The following is a 26,779-nucleotide window of genomic DNA, read 5'->3' on the forward strand; positions in this document are numbered from 1 at the left end:
AACTGGTTTGAGCTGGTGTGAGTCATGTCTCTCCACATGGAGCCACCCTATTATGCAGGGTATGGACCTCTTAACTGAAGAGTCTCTGCAAATTACTGCTCCCAAAACTCTTTGGGAAGCTCCATGAGAACTCAACCCTCATAGGAACATGCAGATCTGCCTTTAGTCAATAGGGGATTTCGCTCTCCAAGTTGGAGTCTAAATATCAACAGTGGCCATATAGCATCATATTGTACCATCTGTATTTAAAAATCACAATTTATGAAACCACCAAGGGACTTTTGGGTCATGATGCCACAGCAATAATAATAAATGGGGCATGTTTTCATAATCCCTCCACCCCAAAGCTGCACAGAGATCTTGGAGAGCTGTCACAGCCCAAGGAAATAGATTGTACCTTCAAAGCAGTCAGTCCTAGAGGAGATCAACCCTAACTGCTCTGTAGAAGGCCAGATACTGAAGATGAAACTCAAATACTTTGGCCACCTAATGAGAAGGAAGGACTCCCTGGAGAAGAGCCTAATGCTGGGAACAATTGACAGCAAAAGAAGAAGGGGATGGCAGAGGATGAGGTGGCTGGATGGAGTCACTGAAGCAGTTGGTATGAGCTTGAGTGGACTCAGGGGGATGGTGGAGGACAGGAAGGCCTGGAGGAGTGTTGTCCATGGGGTTGCAACAGGTTGGATGTGACTTCACAATTAGCAAGCAAGCAAGCAATTAATTACTTGGGCAAGATCTTATGCAGCTTTTCCTGGATTTCTGTTGGGGAGATGTTGTTGGGCCTGAATTCCTAGCATCCCTGATTGTTGGTCATCCTGGCAAGGACTCTTGGATTTGCAGTCCTGGGCAACCAAGCCACGTTGAGAGTGTTACTGCTGGTTTATTACCACTCGGGAGCAAATTCTATGATACTCTGTCCTGTACGTTCTGTGGGGAGGACTTTCCAACCATACTGTGATCTGCTGGGACTCATTTGGCCATGATGTGGAGAAGAGTCACCTTCTCAAACGTGGTCATCATTGCAAGGCAGGATCTCATTGAGACCACTAGGCCTCCTAATGTTGGCAAGAGCAACTGAGGACACCCTTGCTTACCCAAGCACCATCAGTCCTGCCCTTGCATTGTCATGTGATTTCCCCGATTCTGTCACTGCTTAATTTTTGTATTGGTTTTATTGTATTCCATCCTGATTTTATAACTTATTTGGGACTTATTGATTTTAGAAGCTCAAAGCAGTATAGATAAAAATATCTGGGAATTACCAAGTTGGAGAAAGAGGGTCAATGGCCCTAAAAGGAAATTTTCATTAGATCCTGTAGCAGAGGCTTTTTTGTGGTGGCCCAACACCTTTCAATTTATAGGGGTCTCTGCCAGGCCCATCATTTGCTCTTCATAAATGGGCGAAAAAAGTATTATTTGAAAGATTTTTCTTGATTGGTTTTATGCAGTCTAAATATGGTTATAACTGGTGTGTTTTAAAGTTTTGTTTATTGGGATGTCTTACAGTTGTAATGATTATTCTTGTGAGCCATTCTTGGAGGATATACATATCCAAAATAAAATGAACATTTCGTACAAAGTCAACTCATCCCCCCCTTTTCAACTGCTGCCTCTATTCACAGTTGTGCGACTAGAACGGAGACCCCAGTAAAAAAATGTAACATCCTAACAAAATGCAGTTTAAAGTGTTTGAAGTCTGTAGGATTTGCTCTGTTTTCCTTTCATTTGACAAGTTTGTGAGTGTCTTTCTGCAGATCCTAAATCCTTGAACTTGTAAGCTCAGCCAGCAGATGTATTTCTGCAAAGCATTAAAACTGAAGGCATTGTAGAACTAGCAACAAAGAGATCTTGCGCAAGGAACGGAAGTGTTTGTTACTGCTGCATTTTGTTGATAGATTTTCTTTTTGTGTCCGCCTGGGCCAAGAGGCATGTTGCTCTTGGCCAATGAACTATAAATGTGTGGAAGTTGGGAATTGTGTAACTCAGAAATAGTTTTTCCAAGTTATTAAAGGAATAAAAATCCAAGTATTTCTTGAAGATGAATAATGATAAATTCAAGTTGTCCTACAGCCTGAACCTTTCTTTCAAATTTAATTTTAATTTATACACGCATCTTCAACCCAGTGCCTTCTAGATGTTTTGGACTTTAATTCCCATGAGCCCCAGGCAAGATGACCAATTGTATATAGGCCAAAACATCTGAAGGGCACCACGTTGAGGAAGGCTGCTCTGTCCTATGCTGCCATTTCCTTTTCTGTTCTCTTTTTCATCCCTCTGTCCCCTTGGAATCCTAAATCTAGCAAACATATTGGCTGCAACTCCACATTTACTTCCAAGTAAGTACATCTGCATAAACATGATCTGGATTGTTGTTCAGAAACCATCACCCTTATATTACCAACTATATGTTCTCCAGAAACATCTGGCAAGTGAGCCTTTTTTTGGTCATGAGGAAGAAAAGATGGGTTTTTCTCACTTTAACAATGGGCTGTTGGGAATGTTGAAGCTTCAGTGCTGCTCCCTGAATTTGGTGCAAAATAATACGCCACCCTTTATTCCTTAAAACCACAGAAAGCATGGCCTCTGGACAGCTCTGAGCAATGCACCGCTGCAGATGTGGTGAGGAGACACGTCTCCAAGCTTACCAGCCATCACAGAAACAAAACATTCAACCAGCTTAGGCTGCGAGAAAACTCCCTGGCACAATGCAATGCAAGGAGCAAAGTATGTGGTGCAAAAGGGAAGAACGATCTCCTTCGCAGCTGGGCTATTTGCCATACTCGATAAGGTCCTCCATTCCCAGTGAGGTGGAGGATGCAGCCATGCAAGTGAATACCACACTCAAGCCCGCAAACAATATACTGTTTTTATTTACAGTGCTTGTATGTGGGATCCCACATCATGAATGGGAGAGAGAAGAGGATATCAGCCTGTTCTTCCGAAAAGCGCTCTCTTGGTGTATTCTCAGCCCGAATGGTTCCAGGTCCACCTCCTCACAATTCCAGTAAGGGGGAATAAATACCTTTGCATGTAATCCTTGTAGCTCGGTGCTGCCCACTACTGGAGAAAGGTTTGATGGATTTGAATGCCATGCTGGTTATTTACAGGCAAAGGATAAAAGCTGCACGAAAAGCTGTCTCGCCCTCTCTCCAGCCTATTCCAGCACTGCATTCTCTTATGCCCACCCATCATATCAATGAGCCCATCCTACCCTGTGCCCTCATGTATTTATTGTCCCCCGCATTAAGATCTGAGGGGATTCCTTATGCGCTTAAGGTTAAGCTTGTGCTTTAGCCATGATTGAAGAACCTGACTTGACGCATTGCTTAAAATGATATATGTGTATATATATATGTATGTATGTATGCATATAAAATGAAATTGTAAAATGGCCATTAAAACACATTTGATGCAACCCAGCAGGTAATAATTGCAACTAAACTCAAGCTACTCGCGAGTAGGTTCCACTGAATGCAGTGAGACTTCTGTATGACCCTCAGCAGGGATCAAGCCACTTATCTCAAAGAAAGCCTGAAACAGCACCTTGTTGCATCTTCTTTCACCGATGCTACAGCTGCAAGCCTCGACCCAACTGCGCAGGAGGAAGCCCCACTGAGCTGAAAGGGATGCACTTCTCAGTAGACAGGTATAGGGTTGCACCATTAAGCCTGGATTCTGTGCACACACACCTTCTAAGTAGGTGTGCCCCATTAGTTGCAGCTAGCTTGTGCTGGATTGCACAAACCTTTTCTTGTTTAAAAAAACCATGCAGCTTAAAAGGAAAACAATTTGTAGTAGAAACAAGTGAGCGGAGAAAACAAGCAATGGTTTTCACTGAACCCTTAAAGGGGGTATAAAAATTGAAGAGAGGTGAGATGCAAACCCATAACTTTCATCCAAGTTACAATGAGAAATTATATTTCAATGGGGAGTGTCCACTCTTAAGCAGGGGCAGGAGGACAGGGATGGCTAGTTGGCAGCAAGATTTGGAGCTTTTCCGGGCAGGGAGCGTCGCCTCTCCAAATCGCCATACCCCATCCTTGAGGATATTCGGTTTAGCCCCACTGCAGAGCACGATCCTGCCATCTCCCACAGCTGCAGGATCCCTGGATGATCATCCAGTGGGTAAAAAAATAGAGGATTCTGTTGGCGTTTCTGGCTGCCATGTGTTGCGCTCACTAGTGCTTGGTTATGGCTCGTCCATTGCCCGGCTTCCACTCACAGGCCAGCTGTTATCCCGTGCTCTCCAGCCTTCCACCACTGGAGGACCGCTCTCTCAACAGCATCTGCTTCCAGGGCTGTCTCTCTAGTGGTTGCCTCGGATACTGCACTTCCCCCGGGGCTGGCTCCACTGTCCGCTTCTGGGCTCCCTCTCCCCATGGTGGCTGCCTCCCACGCTTAACACCTGAACCCCGCCGTCACCTGGCTCAGGCACTCTGATCGATGATGACGTGCCGGTAGATGTGCGTTTTGCCCTTGAAGCTGGAGGCAATCAGGAAATCTTGCTTGTCAATGCTGAGGTGGGCGAAGGCGCGTGGGGCCTGGGTGCTCAGCTCTTGGAAGTGCTGGAAGAGCCCCGTGATGGGGTCATAGAGGTACACTTTGCTGAAGGAGAAGTCATTGCCGAGAAATGCGTAGCGGTAACCAGCGATGCTCAGAGGCTGAAAGACCATGGAGCCACGCGAAGGCATCTGCTGGACATCTCGGAACATTGAACCATCCCAGTGCATCACCTGACGGTTGCAGAGAACATCATAAGCAAATGTGCTTGGAAACGGGGAGACTTCAATAAAATGTGAAGCAGGGTTAGGTCTCCTGCTTGTATGCAAGCTGTGAATCAAAAGCCAGGAACACCTCTCATAACAGAGGAAAGTAACTTCTGGCCTTTCAAGTGCTTTGACCCCCAACTCCCATTATCCTCCATCATTAGTTATGATGACTTAGCTGATCAGAGTTTTTGGCCAAACCATCTGAGGGACCACAAGTGACCCATACCTGTATCTTAAGGCAGTGGAGTGTGGGTAAACTTCAGGTTCATGGGCACCACATATCTTTTCCCCTGGACCCAAAGTTCCACTTGGCTTCAGCCAAGATGGTGGCCAACAGCACAGAACTAATTACCCTTTGCTCATATAGATATGTGTCCTTCTTCAAGGAACAGGGAAGCTGTCCTATATTTGAAGGGCTGTCCCATCCAATTTTGGTTTAATGATAATGGCCACTTTAATTCTAATGACCATGGCCACTGTTGCTGCCCATCCACAGTACTCAAACATCAGGCTAAGTGGGAAGGCCCATGGGTCATCTGGTCACAATCTTCCATACTATAGTGAGATGGACACATTTCTACTTCGACTGTAATCATTATTTCTAAATGTTCGTCGATATGGGCAAATGAGAGTATGGAAATTTCATCCAAATTTATATCCTCTTTTCTTCTCATTTTTGGTGATGCATTTCTCTTCTTAGCCTTTATGTATGGCCACCCTGGAGTGGATCACAGATTTTCGCACTCTTAGCTTACAAGATAAACATGCTTCTGTGAAACAGATGGGAGCTCAAGATCCTTGTAGATCTACTGCAAATCATCCAGAGATCTACCAGAGGATCCTGATCTACCTTCTGTCCACATCTGAGGAAGCAGGCACAACTGGAAAGCACATGTCCATGCACACTTAGAAGCAGATGCTGTAGGTATCTGACTGGGCATTTAAAGGAATTGGGGCTAAGGCAGTGCTACCTGGGCTCAGTGTTTTGCAGAGCAATTAGCACCATGGATCCTAGTTAGAGGCCTTTCAGTCTAAACACAACAAACAGAACAAAGGAAACATGCCTCTGAGGGTGATATGAGGAAATGTTCAGTAACTCCGGCGTAGTGCAAGGAGTTTCTGTCACTGGCTGGAACTGAAGATGCAAACTATTTGAATTCACATGGTAAACTGAACTGAACCAGACCGAACCAAGCCGTGGATAGTTAGCTATAGAACTCCCTCACTATTAGTATGAATGGATTTAGATGCTTAGATAACCACACGCAAGATAATTCTGCCTCAGTTGCACCCAGCACTGTAGATTCTGCAAGGAGTAAGTGAATGGGCTCAGAAGTGGAATTCAGGTATGTGCTGAGCAGGCCCTGCCTGGTAAAATATTAAGCAGCTTCACCAGATTAAAATTGAGTGAGGGAGTGAATGAGTGAGTGAGTGAGTGAATGAATGGATGATTGAATGAATGGATGATTGATTGAATGAATGAATGAATGAATGATAGGCCCTTTCCTACCTATAAGCATCTTAAGAATCCAGTATTTAATATTTATATGTGTTAAGTTCTCTGTATTTAACTTTTAACTTCTATTTCGTGGAAAGAAAACAATAGAAACATTTGAAAAAAACAATTCACTGGTGTGCTCCAACTGTAAAATGGATAGATATTACAGGAAATCTTCAAAAAAGGTAGAAACAATTACTCACTTGACCAAGGTGTAATTCCTTGGTAATTGATTATATTTCTATCTATGAATCTATATTTCTGTCCCTTGATATGTAGACTGTAGATGAAAGCAAGTGTGGCACAGAGGTTAGAGTGTTGCACTGGAACTCAGGAGATCAGGGTCCTAGTCTCCACTCAGCCAACTGGGTGACTTTGGGCCAGTCATTGACTCCCAGCCTAACCCACCTCACAGGGCTGTTGTGAGCTTTAAAATGAAGAGGAGGAGAACCTTGTAAGCTGCTTTGTATTTTTTGCAAAAGGAGGAAAGGTGAGCTGTAAAACTAATATAACAGTAATAATTGCTTCAGTTATTGGCTCCGCATATATGCTATTTAATTCTAGTTGGAAATTTGGTAGAGCAGTAGTGGAAAGTCAAAGGCAGAAGAAGGAAAGGAAAACCAAATATGAGATGAACGGAATCCATAAAAGAAACCACGATGTTGGACTTGTGGGGCTGTGGTGGGCAGAACATTTTGGCAGGCCTTCAGTCATGAGGTTGCCACAAGTGAGAAATGACTTGATGGTACATAACAACACCACCAACATCCGTGGTGGTCTCAAAAATTCTATGATGAGTTATTGTCTTGATGTATTATTATTCCATCTGTGCCTAGAGGTCTTCCACATCAAATCCATGATGCCATTCTCAGATTTTTATGAAAGCTCGTGCTATGCAATACAGAGAAGAGGATTATTTTCCCTCTTCCACCTGGCTCTATGCTTGTGCCACCTAGACAAGAGGCATTTCACGTAACCTCTCTGTCTGATACCCTGTTGGAGGATTGTCTTGCAAAGTACCCTGAGCTTTAAGAGGAAGGAAATATAATTAATTACACCTATTTTCTCACATGGCTAAAGACAATGGTAGTCTTAACCAGTCTCGGGAGTGTCTGCCATCATGGCAATCCACACTCTGCCTCCAATGCAACTGGTCAAGAATGGAACTGTAGCTACCATCTCAGCTCTTGTCTGGTGGCACTCTAGTTTTCCACTTGACTTTACAAAGATTCAGACACTGTCCTTGCTCCTCACTCTAAGCAATAATGGAGAAATAGAATCTGATCCAGTCCCTTTTCCCACCCAGTGCAGGAAAGGCACAGCTAGAGCAATAGATGGTAGTCCGGCTTCTTCTTGAAGACGTCCACAGAATGAAAGCTCCTCACTCTCGCCCCAGACCGGTTGGTTCTTTTGCAGAACTGCTCTTCCCATTAGGAAATACTTCTAATTTTTAATTGAAATCTATCTTCCTGTAATATAAGCCAATTAAATGTAATCCTGAGCAAGAGAGAACAGGTCTTTGCCATCACCTACGTGATAGCCATTTAGAAGTTTGAAGAGAGCTCTTAAGTTTGAATTTGTCTACATCCTCCAGAAGGCTAGGCTGGAACCGATGGGTGGAAAATGCAAGGAAGCAGATTTGGGGTTAACTGTAGGAGAAACTTCCTAACAGTAAGAACTGTTGGATGCTGTGTAGAAACTTCATTGGGCAGGAAGCTGAACTAGATGACTTTCAAGATATCTTTCAAATCTGATTGCTAAAGTGTGGTGCCCAGAATAGGATATAGTCTGACAGATAGAATAAAATGGAACTATTCCCTTCTTTAAGTTGAAAAAAGATGTTCTGTTCAGTGATAGCTAGTTCCCAATGGTCTGACAGGGTGGAGGACAGGTCACCAGAAGTGAATTCAAGGACATGACTAGAGGCAGAGCCATCTTTTGATCTCCACCACTCTTGATCTCCACCACAGAAAGCAGAAAATAAGATGCAAGAGCAGTAGGATCACGAATGCGAAGGAGAAGGACCCAGATAGCCACACAAGGCACACCTTTGAACCCACAGTCTCCTCTTCCAGCCACAACTCTTGTTGTATAAGCATATTTCATTGCATGCATGCAGACTTTAAGGCCATGGGTGCAAAACATTGGGGAATGCATGGAACCTCATGCGGTGGAATGAAAACAAGAGGTTCCCTGTGCCCACTTGCTTTGCCTGCAGGCCACCAGCTTGCACACCCACACCTCTGGCTGAGCAATGAGCTTCGATGTATGCACAACAAGTGGGCCAAGGGTAGCACCAGCAGCATTGCCAGTCCCGGTGCCTGAGCATGAATACCTTCCTCTGAGCGGCAAAATCAGACTTGGCGGCATTCCTCCTCTAGACTCACCTTGGAATCACCAAGGAATCGGGTCAGGCAGATGTACACATCCTCCTTGACCTTGAAGTGCTTGACAGCATAGACGTCGTCCATGTCGGGGATGTCAGTGCGGCGCACAAACTGCTGCTTGTTCCATTGGTAGATGACGGGGCGCTGGGAGCTGCTGGCCAAGATGAGGTGAGGTTTGCCTGCAATCTCCAGAAATTCAGCATCTGTGTCGCGGTACCAGGCATGCAGTGACTGGTGGGAGTAGAAGCCATGGCCATTCCAGCGGTACAAGGTGGTAGAACCTGCCTTGGAGCTGTCAGCCATGATGAAATACCAGTCTCCTTCCACACGGAAGACCTCAATGTCATTAGGTTTGCGAATCTGTGAGCTCTCAATAACCTGCATGTGTAGAAACTGCCCGGTGGCTTCCTGCCTCTTGTAGATGTGTGAGCCTCGGAACAGCTGTGCCACCACCACAAAGAGTTCGTCCTCAATCATTAGAGGTTTGCAGACCACTGTGGATGAACCTAGGAAGTGAAGAGGGCCAAGACACAATGAATCATTTCCCCTTTCTTTAGTTAAGTCTAATGTTAGGAGCATACAGTTACAGGAATCAGCAAGCAAGGAGGAGCCCGGCGGAACATAAGCAAAATGGCGGATGGTACGGGGGAATAGATGCAGGTGTTCAAGTATTCACTCTGTGGTGCAACTCAATGGGGGTAAACCATATCCATCCATTATGACCCTGAGAAAGTAAGGCAGTGTCTCCATCCAGTTGTGCTGAGAGGGGAACCAGGTCTGTTTATATCTGTGAAGAGGCATCTTACCATTGATGTAGGCATAGTTGCGGAACTTTCCCACCACGTGGTCCCACTCCATGAAGCTGCAGCGTCCAGTGAAGGGCTGGGCAATCACCAAGTTCTGTTCTCCGTGGTAGGTGAAGGTTTCTACTGAGAGCGACTGTTCTGGCAGCGTCCCGGAGAGGACAAGCTCTGCAGGAAGGACAATGACGATTAGTGCTAGAACCAGAAGGGACCCTTCTTTTGGTGTCAACTGTCCAGGGTAGAAAATGCGGCTAGATGACTGCAACACAGTTTGTCCAGAAGTGCCTGTCTGCAAGGTTTGCTTCTGCTGCTTCTTTGAAATGCATCCTGCAGGTGGTACATAGCTTGGATGTTGCCGTGCCTTCCATTTTGCCTCACCAAAAACAAACAAAAGCAGTGAGAGCCATGCTAGAGCAGGTCAAAGTCCACCTAGTCCAGCATTCCACTTCCCACAGTGGTTATCCAGATGACTCTGGGAAACCTGGCTGCGAGAACAGAGCCCATTCCTACTTCTCTGACTCAGTGTGGCATCCCCAGGCACTGCACCGAGAGAGGGTGGGAACAGGGGTGAGTCAGTTGGGTTTCCTCAAGAGGAGGCACAGCCACGCATGCCCCTGCCCACTGTGCTGATTGCCTTGGGTGATCGCACCAGTAGGCAGGGGGGGAAAGAGCAGCTGTGAACCTCTAGAGGAAACCCAGCCAAAATCCCATGGCCGCTGTTTAGTGCAGTGCCTGCGGGTGCCAGGGAACCCATCATGTGTGCCAAATTTCAGATCGTTAACCACTGCAGGTAGGGAGCTGCTCTCCTGTGCTCTGTAAAGAGTCATGCCTGGTGATGGTGAGATTATGTGTGTGAGAGAGAAAGAAAGAAAGATGAGAGTCACATATTGCAAAGGCATTCATTTTCAATGTTTGCTCTTCAGTCACCAATAATTTCATAAGACTTTGTGTCATTATATGCTAATTAGATCTCTTTCAATGTGTGTGTGTATAAAGAGTCAAGAATGAATTAAATAATAGCAAACTTTATTGCAAATGTTATTAATCATGATTACTAGATTGCTCATTATTATCATCATCATTCCTGTTATTAGATCAAGTATTAGATCAACTTTTCCTCTTACTGTTGTATCCACTGCCTTATATTGACTTGCTTACTAAACCCATAGTTCCCCCACCCCAGAGTTAGTGCAGAAAGAACTATCCTGCTTGCATGCATGAGGCTAGAAGTTGACCATGGAAGGGGCCAAAGGTGTGCCGGGCAGTGCGAAGATGGGACCAGCTCAACAGCTTACACTTCATCCAGAGGGTGGCCCAGCCTCCTTCCCTCCTCCTCTGCCACCCTTTATTTGTATGGCTGAAAGCAGCCATCTCAATGAAATGCAGCACTGAATCCACGCAAACCCAGAGGCATTTGGAAGCCTTCACACTTTGACAGTGTGAAGTGGGGCAGCTGCTCTGAAGGAAGAGTGGGGAATCAAGGTCTAAGCTAGGTGTGGGGGAGCAGGCTTTCCTCAGTGGAAGAAGTGTACAGGGCAAAGGCAGTGCTGAACCTCTTTCATCCAGAAGGACGCCTTCAATTTCAGAGAAGCTTTCCAGCCCCAGCCTCCTTCCCTCCCCTTCTGCCATGCTTTATTCATATGGCTGGAAGCAGCCGTCTCAGTGGGGCAAAAGGCAACAGGAATGGGTCCCTACCACTAGCAATCAAGCCTCGGGAGATTGGGAAATGTCAATGAAATAAAACGTGCAAAGGATGGGAGATCACCAATAGACCATGAAGGGAGAAAGCAGAACCACCTGATGACGTGAGCCACCCGGTCATGGTTCTCTAGAGAACCCCAGTGAGCCAGATTGGTTCCCAGTAGGCCGAACTTTTCTCCAGGGCCTATAGTTCAACCCCTCTGGAATAGGACAAGCTATAGCCTACCTGTGGTGATGCAGTTGAAGGCTCCAGGACGGAGTTCGCTGAGACTGGTGCGGTTCAGCTCAGCTGGTGACCAGCACTCTATGGGTTCCACCAAGGCGTTGGTGTGACTCACCCACTCCACCAGCCATTTCAGCTTGCAGTCACAGTGGAAGGCATTGCCCCTCAAGTCCCTGCCGAGGAGAGAAGCCTGCTGTGAGCACACTAGACGGGGTCCAGCCAACGGAGGACCCACCATCAGATCCAGGAGTTTGTGTGTAGGGAGGGGGAGGCTTCTTTGGAGCAACTGGGAGTGAGCCCACCCTGCCGTTGTCACTCCTCTTCCATTCACTTGCCTTTCCCTTCCTCTGGACCCCATCTACAGAACCACCCAGAGGGGAGATGGTTCCAGACCTATTATGTTCTCTGGTCACCATTTGTAGGCTTAGAGAGAGTAGGTAAAGAGACAGTGGCAGCAAGGAGAACAGCCAGCCAGACTGGGAGGGTCTGGGAATGGGTGCCCAAATAGTACTTGGCAGATGCCCAGTGATGGTTACCCAAGGCTGACAATTCTGCCTGTGAAAAGCTCTGGCTGACTTTCTAGTCTCTATCCATTTTCTTGAAGGAGGTGTTCAGATGCAGGAAGAAAGCCACAAGTCCTGCTTCTCCTTGCTTCCTTCTCCACCTTCTCTCCTCTTGTGTGCCAACCCACCACCTTCTTTCTGCCATCCTTATCCTGTTTCAGGGCCATTGATGGAACAGAGCTCTGGGTCAACCGTGTCCCAGAAGTGCCAAAGAGCAGAAGAGGATGAGATGTAGCTCCTCTGAGAGTGGGAGAAATCATCCTTTATAGGTCTCAGCCCCAGTGAAAGGGCCTCCATAGAGGAATTCCTTGCCTGCCATTCCATTCATTCACCTTCAGAAAATCTCTGAACTCCTTGGGTGATCAGTTGAGTGTTTATATACAAGGTTGTGTGAAAGGTTTACAAGCTGGGGTGGAGGGGACTCTCGGGTGAGCCTTCCAGAAATAGGAAAGGTCTTTGGAAAACTTCACTGTGTTTCTGTACAAGCTCCATTCCTTGTCCCCTCACCTCAGTTGACTGATGTGCAGTGCCTCACTTCGTCTGTTCGACTCTTACATCCTTTCTCAAATTATTCTGAATGTAGCTTGGACTGGTTTCTGTCAATTAGCCAAGCAAGTAACAGCTTTCCTGAACCCGGCACCTTCCAGATGAGCCAGACTACAATTCTTATCACCCCAAGCCAGCAAGGCCAACCGCTCGGTGCCAGTGGAGGGTTTCAGGTTGGCCAGGGCTGACATATAATCTCATTTCAGGCCAAATGTGTGATATTTGGCATCCTGCTTTGGCTTTTACATGGAAGAAGCAGGTGAGCTTTGCTCATACTCCTTTCAACTAGACGAGAACAGGCCAAATTACTATATCCCCCAAATTCCCCATGTTGATATCTATATTCTTTCTCCCCACAATTTCCCTTGCCCAACAACTTACACTGAAACCAGAGCATCCAAGCCTCGGAACAAGTGTCTTGGTAAGGTCTGTAGGTTATTATGGGCCAGATTCCTGCAGAAAAGGAGAGGGGAGAACACCTTAGCAAGAAGGCAATGTACACACCATGGGTTTGGGTCTGGGGAAGGGTCTTGCAGTTGATTTTAAGGCAGGTGCAATACAGGTGGGGCTAGGCAAGGACCAAAGGTATTTTACTGCTTGAGGCATAAAGGAAAGGGAAATCCCAGGACACACACACACACACACACACACACACAAGATATGGGGCATGGTACCCAAGTCTATTAGCATCACAGCAGAAAATCCCACAAGCCTGGCTCGGTACTCAAATAGGAGAACAATATTACTAATAGGAAGCAAGATCAAACAGCAAATAATGGGCAGCCTTTTTGTGGCAATCCAAGCCAGCTGCCTGGGGTGGCCAGTAGGTCCAAGCCTAGTTTTCCCCACGGTGATAATCCTGTGTTCGGGCTGTACCACCAGACTGCAGCTGGGAGTGCACCCGACAGAGCGCTCCTTCGATCCTTCCATGTGTGAAATGTAATGTCTTACCCATTTCACTGGAAGAAAAGATTTCTGCGAGGAGAAGAGAATAATGTAGGAATACAGCCCAGAATATGCGCGCTAGCCCAGGCACACGTCTATCGCCTCTGTGGAGCCATAGGCTCATGTTGAGATCAGAAGAGGGGGTTTGGTTGTGTTTGAGGGCTTTGCGTAGGAAGAAAGAGGAGATACGGTGGAGTGCAGGAGAGGCCGTAGGCAAAGACTTGTGTTGGTTGGATGCCAAATTATAAGTGGGACTGGTTGGAATTGTCACAGGGTGAGGGTTTATCTGGGACTGGGGATGTGGCAAGAATCACTCACAGATGGAGAAGCGTCTTTAGGCCTCTCAGGGCATTCTTGGAGATAGCGTCGAGTCTGTTTTGTTCAATGAACCTGCAAGGGGAGAGAAGACTCCTTGAGTCACAAAGAAGAGAAGAGAACGGTGGCTAGATCATAAAAGGAAGGCAAAGTAAGATAGACAGATCTAGAAACAGTGTGGTAAGGTTCATGGGTGCAAGTGATACGGAACAGGGGGTGGGGAATATCTAGAAAGTCATGGGCATCTAAGCTTTCCTTCTGAAAATGGGACTTGCTTTTGGGAGCTGCAGGGACAGGCAAGGAGCAACGAACCATGGGCTGTTGTGGCATCATGAGTTATTGTGCTGACTGGACTCGGTTATGCTAACAAGCCATGGCTTCTTAACCACAAACAACTATGAAGAGAATCCACGACTTCTTGTTGGGTTGTGAACTCTTGGCTGCTCAGCATGACTTATTATCTTGGTTGTGTTCAGCAATGACAACCCAGGCTTCTACAACAGTCCACAGTTCAATGACAACCCACATGCAATCCTTGTTGTCAATCTTGTCTTTAAAAGATCGACAAAGCAGATAACCCCTTCCCCTCCAGGTGCCCCTGAACAAAATTGTTAGAGTGACTGCAAGCCTGGTTCTCCCAGAACCCCCTCAGACCTGAAACCAACTAGAAGAGTGGGAATGAAGAAAACATGGCTCAGGCCACAGATTATAAGCACTAACACATTTAACGTGCCTGATTTGGGTTCTTTAAATAGCAAACACACCGTGTCCAGTCAGGGTCAGGAGTATGGGCACTGCAATGAAACCGCCCCCTGTTCCTGAAGTTGCTAGTAACCCGGGAGGTTAACCTTAATTTTCTGAAATTGAGAGCAGTGCTTGCCAGGGACAAGAGGAAGCAATTTCACTGGAACTGCAGTATGTGGGAGAAAGATTAATTCCCTTCCCCAGAGAACACAGGTTTGATCCTTCTTCACTTCTCTCTCATGATCGTAATTTGTAATGGATGCACACACTGGCTGACCCTGGACATCTTATTAACATTAACATACAACTCACAGGTACTCAGGGCATCCCAGCTTTGTGATATGCTGCTTGAGATGGTCTGAATACAGATGTTCTCCTACACAGGTGTGAGCAAACTCGACACCTTATGAATCAACACTGCTTTGTTTATTAGATTTATATCCCACTTTTCGTTTTTTAAAATAACTCAGAGCAGCTTACTTCATTCTCCTCCTGCTGCTCTCCATCTTATCCCCATAATAGCAACAACCCTGTGAGGTAGGTTGGTCTGAGAGTCTGTGACTGGCCCAAAGTCACCCCACTGACTTCATGGCTGAGCTAGGATCACACATATGCACCATTATTGGATGCAAGGCATCCAAGGCAGCCAACGTAACCCTCCTCCTCTGTATTTGGTCCTCAAAACAATCTTGCGAGCATGGCTAGGCTGGGAGTCAGTGAATGGCCCAACTGGATTTTGGCAAAAAGCTTCAGTTGGTGGGCAGTCCAGAAATGCAATAGATGAAATGAAAATGAATGGCCTGAGGTTGCAAACTGAACACCAAACTAGACATGACAACATTCGTGAAATTAACAAACATATACATGGCTTTTAAAAAATTGAGCAGCAAGAGCAGCACCTCCAGTCCAGATTGGAAATCTGGTTCCACTCCAGATTCTACTCCCTGTACCTGTTATTTGTATGGGAAAGCAAGTTTCCATTCACAGAAAATGAGACCCTGTAGGTCTTCCCTGTTTCTTCCCTATTTTCATTCTCACTTCTGACTTAGTGGCAAACCATAATTTGGTTGTCCACCTCTGGCCTTTCTGCAAACCACACTTGGCCTGCAAACCACACTTTGAGCTAGGTTTACAATTCTGGTCTGAACACAGGAAGCTGTCTTATTGGAAGTCAAACTACCAGTCCATCCAGCCCAGCACTGCTGACACAGACTGGCAGCAGCTCTCCAGGGTTTCAAGTAGGATTTTTCCAGTCCTACCTGGAAATGCCGAGGACTGAACTTGGAGGACTCTGCTGCAGACCAAGGGCTCCACCACTGAGCTCCCTCCCCTTCCCAAAGTCAAAAGGTAGTTTGCACAGAAACCACTGATTGCCCAGTTCGGCATCAAACTTGGGTTGCTGTAGATGGGAAGGTACTCCAGGGAAGTGCAGGAGGAGGAGGGACGTTGCAAGCACTGATTCATTCATGTACAGCCAAACCATAATTTGGTATGACAGCCGTCTTTCTGCATAAGCCCTGCTTTCAAAACCCACAAAGAGGCACTTACATTGTGACTTGGGTCGTATATATGTGTGTTTGGATGGATGGAAATTAAAGATAAAAAATAAACACGGCAAAGTCCAGATGACTGTTCAGCTAATGATGTTTAAAATGTTTAAAATATTAAAATTAAATTCTACTCTAATATGAATCACTCAGTCCTATACATTGATGCTGCCTCAGGCACTCATCACAGCCCCTTGCGCTGCTGAACCCATGACTGTTTCCTGCTGCCGCCCGCTGTCATTCCAAGCCCTTGACGGCCCCACGCCACCCATGGCAAGGCCCCCCCATTCCACACTCACAGGTACTCCAGCTGCACGAGTCCCACAAAGGCGTCGTCCCCAATCAGATCCAGGGAGTTGTAAGTGATCAAGCTGGGGGTGGGGAGGGGGTGGGGAGGGAGAAGCAGGCAGGTCAGACACTGGGAAATATGAAGGAAGGGCACCAAGTTTTAGATGGAAAAGGCAGAGACTATTATCAAAAAGACTTAGATCCTGTGTAAAACATGACAGGTACCCTAAATGGTTGGGAATAAGGTTGAGGCACGACACGTTCTGATATTCACACTGTGGGATCATGACAAGCTCCCCCTGGCATCAGATCCATGGGGCACCTGGGGAGGTATATCGGGAAGGAACATAGCTGGAACTCGGTCCTTGACTGCTGCACAGACCCAGGGGGTGCCTGAGGCTGGCAATCGCCCTTGGTCTCATTGCCCAGGATGCAAATGGAAAGGAGCTCTCACCATAATCCATTTCCCTAAGCCATGCCTGTAGTGCGTAAAACCTTCTCCTTCACCAGCTACAGACAAGAAGCTTGCACTGAAAATGCACAAATGCTGGGAATCTGAGTCCAAACTATCCAGTGAACACTATGACATATTTCTGTCAGTTCATGGCATGAGTTTTAGTCAATTAATGGAATTATCAATTGAGTAAACCTGTATTCATTTGCAGAAAAAACTTTTGTTCTAACTTGTAGTGGTTGAAATGGACTTCTTTGTGTTTTACATGATGCACATCTTTTAATGTGCATGAAAGTAGCTGTCATATTTCAAGAAGTTGTCCCCATTCTCTCCAGTGATGCCATCAGGGCAGGATGTTGGGGAAAAGCCCAGGACCTTACTGAGTAGAACAAGCAGGAGGATCCATAAAAGCAACCGGGCTGGCTCATCCCATTTTGAAGTGATCTTCCCCAATGTTATGCCAATGACTATCTATATTGTATGAGCTCTGCTGGAAGAATAATAAGGAAGGTTCAACAGGTAGCAGAGTGCACTTTCCCAGTATCCTAAAGCCAGACTGTATGGCCTTCAGCTTGTTAGAAAGAACACCAGAAAGAATTTTTTCGACCTGCCTGCCCCAATCACTCTGTAGAGAAGAGCAGCCTTTGCTGTAAGAAGCCGTTGGAAGCTGTCCCGAGGCTTATGTGACTGGGACGGCATATAAAGACACTAAATAAATAAAAATAAATAAATAAAATAAGAACAAAACTTTTCTGAGACAGCTTCACTTCCAGAAAGAAGGCTGGGATAGGACCTGTGTATATCCTGGCAGACTCTGCAGTAGTGGGAGACAGACTTTATAAAATCTGAAGCAAGAGGTATTTGCCTTCTGTTCTTAGCCTGGAGTGGGGAATTAATTCATTGCTTGCCCAGACAAATTTGGAGATCCAGTGGGGCATCTGCTGACCTATTCCAGGAACCAGTACAGCTACAGGAAAGAAGAGTGCAACCTTTCTTCGCTTGTTTGTATTTTGCATCACTACTTTTCATCATTGTATTCAACAAATTGTATATCAACACTGACACAGGTAGTTTTGCTTTCTCCTATATCCACAAATCTTAAGTGAGGTGCCATGATGGAATCAGGGCCCCGGGGTTAAAAATGATGAGGGGGTAGTGACCAGGAGCATGCCTGGAGTCTAAAATTATGTAACTGCCCTATTGTTTCTGTTATGCACAGGTTGTAATGCCTCCTTTAAAGAGAAGTTTGTGATCTGCAGTTTAAGTGCTTGTATCAACATAATTATTCATATGTAATTCGGTTAAAGGAATAATGGGGAGCGCCTTTCTAAATGATTCAAATGATTCAAATGCACAACGTTGCAGTGGCAGATAGATATGGATAACACAACAGGGCATTGTGGCAACTGTCAAGTAGCAGTAGTCTATGCCAGCCACCATCTTGAGCAGGTAAGCCCCAACTGGGCATAGCTACATGCTTGGATCCCAGTCATTGGAGATTCTGCAAGTGTTACACAAGCCTTGCATAATCCTACAATGATCTGAGGGTTGTTTAACCACTGCATAATCTAAAATGGGAGGTTATGGCAGGGGTAGCTGACATGACAAGCCCTGTTTTCCAAGTCAAGTCCCTTATAAGTACAAGAACACCTGTGGGCACGCAGCTGATTGTGCATTAAATAACCCAGAGAGGGTGGAGGCATGTTGTGAGCACCAAGTCCTATTATCCACACATTGAACTGACTGCACTCCTTTGCCAACCATCTCAGAGCACGAGTCAGGGCAAAGGTGCACACTGACATGTGCCCAGAATCACAGAAAAGGGATTGACACCAGCTGGGAGCCTGCCTGGTAAATGGAGAGACCTATTCTCAGTTACCAGAGATATATTCATAATGTGCACCTACATACACACTCTTCGACACACTCAGACACCACTCACAACCAAGGTGTCAGGATCCTTACAGCAGCCGAAGAGTTGGCACACCTTGAAAGCTGCCTTCTAAGATCTCACTGAATCCTGAACGAATGAGGGACCTGCAGAAAAGGAGGGAGAGGGAGGGGGAGAGAGAGTGGACCAGGTGAAGTGAGAGAAGCTGTCAGCTACAGGAGCACCAGCACAGGAAGGCTGGCACAATCCGCCCTGGCAGTGCCTGAGTCAACCTGCCCAGCCAGATGTGCCAACCCTAGCAACATCTCTGCTATCATCCAGAGACAGCATCCCAGGGACCTGATGTCTGGGGGTTTCTGCACCCTTTCTTCATTGCCGCACAAAGAGTAGTAACAGGGATTAGATCTGCTTCACTTTTTTGCCCCCCATCCTCAATGCAGCATCTAAAATTTAATTTGCTAGGTGGCGCCAATCTCTGCTTCCCTGAAGTACACTTTGCATATGAACCCTTGGGATTCCTATGGAGAGTAAGGGAGAGATGAGAGATGTGCACTCAATGATGCATGGTGTGGAAAAGAAGGAAGTGGACATAGTTCCCCCTTTGCCATTTGAAATAGAGGCCACAGCCATCCTTAGGAAGAGCATTGATGGAACGTAGTGCATAGCAAAACTATGGAATTCAGCATTGTAGGTCATAGCTATGGCTAGCAATTTGACTGACTTTAGCAAGGGATTGGACTAGTTCATGGCGAAGAAGGCCTTCCATGGCTACTGGTCGGATGACTCTAGGCTGCCTTCAGGGTCAGAGGGAGTACGGCGATGTCCAACAGTGGCAAGCGAACACATGGCAGGGTGCTGTTGCACTCGTCTCATGGGTGGGTTGTCCACAAACTGCTAGCAGCCACTTTGTCAACAGACTGCTAGAAAAGAGGGCGCCTTGGTCTGGTGCAGCACAGCTGTTTTGTGTTCTGTGTCCATTGGGAAGGGTCTACCTCCAGGTACCTGCATGCAGGTCCACCTGCCTGCCTATGCAACGGCTGCACATTTCATTGGGCCAGCAGGTGCTTCTCCAAGAAGCTTCTCCAGTCTACCCCAAAGGATTAAGCATGCACTTTTGGCTGTTAAATCTACCTCTGTGGAGACCATCTTTAAGCATCGGTGAGGTTCTAGGCATCTGGTAGGATCCAGCCATTCTCAACTTGGTGCCTGCCAGATGTTTTGGACCACAACCCCGATCATCCCTGGCCATTTGTCCATGCTAGCTGGAACAGATGGGAGTTGTACCGCAAAGCATCTGAAGAGTGCTAGGTTGGGAAAGGCTGAGACAGAGCATGCACCCGCTGGTGTCAGAAGCCAGGGGTCCCTTCAGCCTCCTCTCAGCACAATTTAGAAGGCAGACTGGAATCCTGCAGCGCCAAAACTTGTGTCCCGCCTAGCCTGACAGTCACGCCACAACCAGCCGACACTGGTCTGCCCTCACTGCAGTGAGGGGAGAGGTGCATCCACCCCGCTCCAAGCCAGAACAGGTGCAGGCGTTCAGCACGCCCAGAGGTGCTTGCCATGCACCTCTCATGGGCAACGAACCCTTCCTGGCTGTCTTCAGGTGGCCCCACCAGGCAGTGGCGGCAGCAGAAAGATCCTTGCCCCCTGGCCTACCCTTTGGGGCAGTTTTGGGAGGCTTAGGGCTCTGGGGAGTGATCCTGTTAGAAGAGTGCGTGGGAGAAAGAGAGAGCACGCGCGAGGGGAGCCTTGTGGATTTCGCTTCCCTCTCCATAAATTGAACATTGCCTCCCCGCTCCCACCCCCGCAAGCCTCGATCTACTCACGACTCTCTCCGTGAACGGAATAATCCCGAATCAGGTGTGGAACCTAAACACCCCCGGCCTAGATCCTTTAACCCCTTGCTGCCCACCCGACCGCCAGCGCACAGCCGTGGCGCGCGTGCAGGGCGGACGTAAGACCCTCGCAAGGGGGCAAGGGAGCCCCCAGCCCCCCCTGCCCGCACATCCCCTCGTCCACCTCCGAGGACCGCGGAGCGCTTACAGGGAGACGCAGTCCTGGGGCAGCTCCCGCGGGATCTCCTTGGCCCGCTCGCACATCGCCGAGTCCTTGGTGCAGTTGCAGCCCTGCGGGCACTTCCTCTTCGGCATCTTTCGGCCCGCGCCCTGCCCGGCGCCCTGCCCGGCGAGCAGCAGCAGCAGCAGCAGCGGCGCGCCGGCCCCGCCGAGCCCCCGGCGCCAGCCCATCCTCCAGCTCAGCCCGGCCGCCCCTTCTGGGCGCGCTCGCTCGCTGGCTCGCCCGCCCGGCCGCCCGGCCGCTCGCCGCCTTCCTCGCTCGCTCGCTCGCTCGCCCCCACGAGCCGCAAAGCGGAGCGCCCCCCGCCCCCGAACCCACCCGCCGCGCCGGGGTTGGCTCTAGTCCAGCGGCAGCGGCAGCCTCCGCGGGTCCATCGCCGCGCCGCGCAGGGATGCGGCGTGCAAGGCACCGGCTCCTTCTGCCACGGTCCAGCCGCCGCCGGGCCCCATCCACCCGGCGGGGAGGGGGCGAGAGGCCTCCCCCGGAGCGGCGCCGCTTCCTCGCTGCCCTCTCCTGGCGCCCACTCCTCCTACCTCCACCTGCCTGCTATTCCGATCCCGCCTCGCCTGCTGGGGGCGGCTTTGCTTTTTATTTTTAGGTTGAATTAAAACGAAATTAATCAGTCGACTAAAATGTGTCGTTTTTTAAAGAACTCTCTTCTGGCAGAAAAGAAGCATCAAGTCGATCTAGTTCTTCTAATGGAACCGATCCTTGAGCGAATCCGACTGAACAGAAAGGGAGAAAGCAAAGGGTGCCCCTCCACCTTGCAGGACGCGTCCAGCACCCGCTTCCCCCCTCTCATTCGCCTCTTTCTTTCCCTCGCCTGGCTCGCTCTCTGTCTCTGCTCCACTCTTGTCTCTGTAGATACATCAGGACCGCGCGCACACACACACACGCGCACAGACACACGCCCGCGCGCTCCCTCGCATTAAGCACTGCCAACCAATTGAAGCACAGACTCTGCGCTAGCACGGCATAAATCTATAGTGGCGGGGCAAGCGAGATAGGAAATAAGTGTGTGTGTATGTGCGCTTGTGTGCATGTGTACCACCACAATCCCCATCATCACCATGCTCAAACCCATCCTGAGGGCATGGAAGAAGTGGGTAGTTGTTATGGGCACGGCCTGGGACCAGGTCGGCACATTTCCAGACTCCCTCTAGGGCAGGGGTCTCAAACTCAACTTACCTGGGGGCCACTGGAAGTAGAGTCTGGGCGAGGTTGGGCCGCATCAAGTACTCCACCCCCGCGGTGGTGGGGGGGGCCGCTCATCCCGCGGCCGGCCTGGGCGCCTCTGGCGCTTTGAAGGCCTCAGGGCCCCTCCCCGTGCCCCGCCCGGCCCGGCAATTTGAGACCCCTGCTCTAGGGCATGATAGGCAACCGGTGTGAAGGTCCCCCCTGCATGCACGTATACCTGCATTTAGAAGCTTGAGCATTGCACATATACCCATGTCGGATGGGGGAGGGCACTGCATGTGCAAACATTGCACATCCTGAAGGGCATGATGAAATTTGTAGGCCGCTCTTCTGTTTTGTTTGTTTGCTTGTTTGTTTTTATACAGCACTGCTGTCTTTCTGTGTGCGCTACATGCTGTCAGGTTGTCTCTGATTTATGGTGACCCTCTGAATGAACACCGTTCTGTCCATAACAGCTCTGTTCAGCTGCTTTTGCAGAAATCATCTGATGTGGGGAGTTGACTTCAGGTGCCATGCTCAAGGGCAGCATGAGAGGGTGACCAACTGTGGCTGGAGCCCAGACGTTTTGATCAGGAGGCCGGAGTCTCCAGGAGGCCACCTTGCTGTCCATCTGAAGTTGCTGGAATAAAGATACAGGACCCCCGGGGCTCTTTCTTGATTCTGAACCCCCAGGATAAGCTGGCTTTTGCCCACATGTGCTTCAGCTCCCATCTTCACCTCCTTAGCAGAATTTTTGCCTGAAGCCCTTTTCCTGCAGTCAAATGCCTTCCTATGCCCTCTCTACCAAGACATTTCTGAGCGGCATCCCAAAAGTCCCGCCCTTGACATCTCTGGGGAGCTCCTGTAAGTGCAGAACTGTGGCTTCCTTGATGGAATTGATCCATCTCGTCTGATCTCCTCCCTCTTCTTCTGCTTTCGACTTTCTCTAGCATAATTGTCTTCTCCAGTGAATTTTGCTTTATGATGTGCCTGAAGCAGAACACCCTCAGTTTCACCCTGTTTGCTTTAAGGAACAGCTCTGGCTTGATTCAATCTAGGACTCACTTGTTCATCTTTCTGTTGGTCCAGAGTACTTGCAAAGCTCTCCTCCAGCACCATGTTTTGAATGCATACATTTTCTTGCTGGTCCTCCTGTCTATATATCCCTTTTTCTAAGTAGGGGAGTCCTTAGGAGACAGGCCCTTTAAAAACACACATACACTCAGAGAAAGACTTTGGAGCACATGTGAATTAGCATATGCAAATGTGTGTGTGTTTTGCCCTCTGGGCCTGTGCCTCGGATCTTTTCAGTGCCTAGCACTGCTCTGGCTGTGCATGAGATCACATCTTGGAGCAGTGAGAAGATATCCTGTTTATTCAGTTCGGCTCAGTTCTGCACCTCTTTCCCTGCAAGTTGCTTAGGCAAGGTAGATGTGGCTCATGCAGTTGTCCCCAAAATGCTGTCATCCAGATGTTAAGGCTGCAGTTTCCAGAATTCCAGTCCATTTGCCAGGCTGGCTGAGACTAATGTGGGTTGAAATCCAGACTATTTGGAGAGCACTCTGTTGGGGGAAGATGGGGCTAGTGGCTGATCCCGAACCACCAAGAATTTGAACCCAGATCTCCCCAGGCAACCTGAGCATTTTTATTTATTTTTTATTTATTTTTCTATTTATATCCTGCCTTTTTCCTACAAAGGGCTCAAGCCAGCTTACATCTCCTCCATCTTATCCCCACCACAACAACCCTGTGAGGTAGGTTGGGCTGAGAGTCTGTGACTGGCCCAAAGTCACCCAGTTGGCTCCATGGCTGAGCAGGGACTCGAACCCGGATCGCCTGAGTCTCAGTCCTGCACTCTTAACCACTACACCACACTGGCTCTCATTTTCCCACAATATCCTTGGACAGCTGCAGGAGGCCCAGAACTCTGGCATGCCTCACCACTGGGGAGTTGCCCTTGTCTCCCCTACTGAAAAAATGGCTGGGCTTGACGTCTGCCAGCTAAACACCCCACAATGCTGCAGAGTGATGCTACTTCAAGAGCATTGTGGGACATTTTGATGTCAATTTCCAGGCCCAGCCTGCTGTGCTGCTCCCCCAGATAATCCAGAAGAGACCTGTTGGCATATGAGAGGTAGGAAAAGAGTTAATCTGTCTTGCATTTGTTTGCATTCAAGAAAATCTCAAGTTCTTGAAGAAGTTTGGAGATGTTGGTAAATTGTTACCAAACAAGGCAGCAAACGAAATTCTCACTCCTCTGACAGGGAACATTCAGTGGCCACAGCTATTCATGGCACTGAGAAGATCATGCTTTCTTTGCCTTTCTTGTAGCTGTTAAAGACAAGGAGCCTGCCAGAAAAACGTGGCAGGCTTAACGGAGCACTGTAAATGTGACTGAAGGGACAGGGATTAAGACCCAGGCTTTTACGAACTAAACCCTTTGCCTGGATGGATAGATCTGCTTTGCTTTATCCCACTGTTCTCTTTCCATCTTATTTCTGGAAGAATTTGTGGATTTGGGTGGGTTTCCATAAACAAAAAGCCACACACATGTGTGATCTGTAATGGCTCCCCTTCCATGATTTCGCTTATTAAGGACCAATAAATGTGGGTCTTGCTTCCAAAGCATTCCTAGACTCTGTCTTTAAAGTCTCAGAAGACATGGCAGGCCATGTCTGGGATCAGGGCCCCTTCAATAGTCCTAGCGAACTGAGGATGGACCTGCGCTCCCTCCACCGCCTTGCCTTGGATTTAAGCACTGGGGAACATTATGGGAGAGGAGAAGCCTGTACAAAATGGAGCACTTAAGGGAAAGGCACCCTTAGCTGTGGAATGTCTGGCTGGAGACAACTCACTGCTATGGGATGTGGGTGGGTTGGTGGTCCTCCAAATAGAAATAGGGAAGAATTAGCAGTAAGTGTTCAAGGAAAGACAGAGGGAGGGAGGGAGGGAGGGAGGGAGGGACAAGGTACCCACCCTCATATGGTCCAGGATAACACCTCTGAGTAGGTTTGCACAGCTTACCCTGTACCTAGAGTAACCTAAAATTGCTCAGGAAACTTCACAAGTACATAGCAACTCCTGGAGTTTTGACAGAAGTACTAAGTTGACATTTAATTTATCTGGGCTCAAAAGTCAAATCTCTGACCAGCTGCTTTGCTTTCATTTTAGACATGAAGACAAGTAGAGAATCTGAACATCACAGCAAGGGAATATCAGTATTTTACCGGCATCGCTAGACACTGTCCAGGTCAGCTGTGGTGAGGCTGTTGAGGGTGGGAGGCTGTATCCTGTCCTGCCTTTGCTTTGACACGCTTATATATTATATCTTCTCATGAGTAAAATCATAAGCCTTTTTAACAACTGATCATCCAAACTTATTTTCTAAAAGTTTCTACATGGTATTTATAATTAAACCCTTTCTCTTCATCCTTCTTTATTCCTTTTTCTTCTCCCAAGAAGGTTAAAACTAGCTAGCGTTCTCTACTGATCACACCATTAATGTTCTAAGGCATCCAGCTTCCTTTTAATCATGCTGAGAGGTGGGGGGCAATGGATGCTGGACTGCAGAAAATAGTTCTGGGAAGACAAGGGTGAGCATGGCACATGCTAACGAGGTGAAAAGTTGCCAGGGTGAATCAAAGCGTATTTTTATCAACATGCTTTTTGTCAACATGTTCTATGTTCTTTTGCTTTGAAATTGGAGCAGCTCCCGGGTGCATCTTTACAGAATGATCCTTGAATTCTTTCCAGTCTAAATGTGTTCAAAGAGTTGCTGGAACTTTGCCGTGTGACAAGCTTTAGAAACAGCTAGAGCAAGGCAGCTTATGCCAGCTTTAACATTCCAGCTGCCACTGACACGGATCCTTGGCGTACCCCTCCTATTGCCCAGACATGGCCGCTCATTAATCTAACCATCGGGATTGTTATGCTTACCTTAGTGTGTTCCTGCTAAGCCTTTCCTTCAAGGAGTTTGCAGCAGCATGCATGCTTTGGCCCTTTTTCCATTTTATCTGCGCCACAACCCTTTGAGAGAGGTTGAGCCATGAGATAGAGACTGTCCCAGCCTCATTCTGTGGGGTCCCAGTGGTGTGGGGTCTGAACCTGGATCGCCTCCCTCAGAGGAACCCTCAGGAGAATGAGGTTGGTGCTTTGGGACACTCCGAAGAGCAGGTGAGTACTTGCCAGGGCCAGACCAAGATATTTTGCTGCTGGAGTTGAAGGAGGAGTGAGTGCCCCCTCCTCTTCGACACCCAGAAGGCACCTTGCATCTTGCACCACTGCCAAGGACTGCAAGCTTGCTTAGGGGTATTACACAAGCTGAAGAACAGCCACAATCCCATCCTTCAGCACCCTCTGCTGCCTGCTCACCCCCCTCACCCTATTAATGGTAGGGCCAGCCCCATCTTTAGGTTCATTATCTAACCTGCACATGATCAGAGGTCCATGACAGCACAGAACTTTCCATATCCTCTATCCCTCTGACACCTCCAATTCCCCACCCAGGCCAGTGGTCAGCCATGATAGACGTTACAGTACAAAAGATCTGAGAGGGAAGGGTGCCATAGATGCTTGGCCACCAGCCCCAGCTTCTTGATTTGGGGTTCATATGTTGATGCGATACGCCCAAACTGAAATGTGGCAGTGGAAAGCTTGGTGTTGCCAAAGAAGAATGCAGAAATGGGCAGCATCTCAGAAATCTAGTGGGAAAACAAAGGAAATCAGCAGAAGGCTGCTGTCCCTGAATGCTAATTCTATAGAAAAGACATGGAAGGACATATTATGGGTAGCATTACTCAAGGAGATCAAGTTCTATAAATCAGAGAATTTAAGAACAACATCCTTCACAGAAT

General features: G+C 47.9%; 1 protein-coding gene across 2 annotated transcripts; it reads right to left on the bottom strand.

Annotated features, from left to right (window-relative positions):
* Nucleotides 1–1,471: 1,471 nt before the first annotated feature.
* LOC123025965 (leucine-rich glioma-inactivated protein 1-like) lies at nt 1,472–25,989 on the bottom strand. 2 transcript variants are annotated; one of them, XM_044435153.1, is made up of 9 exons: nt 25,863–25,989; nt 18,749–18,820; nt 16,341–16,412; nt 13,754–13,825; nt 12,872–12,943; nt 11,385–11,554; nt 9,461–9,625; nt 8,655–9,160; nt 1,472–4,733 (listed from the first exon to the last, which is right to left on the bottom strand). In XM_044435153.1, exons 1-9 carry the CDS (start codon nt 25,913–25,915, stop codon nt 4,428–4,430), a joined length of 1,488 nt encoding a protein of 495 aa, XP_044291088.1. In that variant the 5' UTR covers nt 25,916–25,989; the 3' UTR covers nt 1,472–4,427. The 2 variants fall into 2 exon arrangements, with proteins under 2 accessions (XP_044291088.1, XP_044291087.1); XM_044435152.1 differs by lacking the exon at nt 25,863–25,989 and adding an exon at nt 20,718–20,920.
* Between the last annotated feature and the right edge of the window lie 790 nt (nt 25,990–26,779).

Source organism: Varanus komodoensis, unplaced genomic scaffold (assembly GCF_004798865.1).
Source record: "Varanus komodoensis strain SLA01 unplaced genomic scaffold, ASM479886v1 scaffold29_1, whole genome shotgun sequence".
Taxonomy (NCBI): domain Eukaryota; kingdom Metazoa; phylum Chordata; class Lepidosauria; order Squamata; family Varanidae; genus Varanus; species Varanus komodoensis.

Coding starts and splice junctions, on each gene's coding strand:
- LOC123025965 (XM_044435152.1), bottom strand. CDS start 20,920: ATGGGCTGGCGCCGGGGGCTCGGCGGGGCCGGCGCGCCGCTGCTGCTG. Junction 16,413..18,748: donor GTGCCAACTCTTCGGCTGCT/GTAAGGATCCTG, acceptor CCCCACCCCCAG/CTTGATCACTTACAACTCCC. Junction 9,626..11,384: donor CTTCAACTGCATCACCACAG/GTAGGCTATAGC, acceptor TCCTTCCTGCAG/AGCTTGTCCTCTCCGGGACG.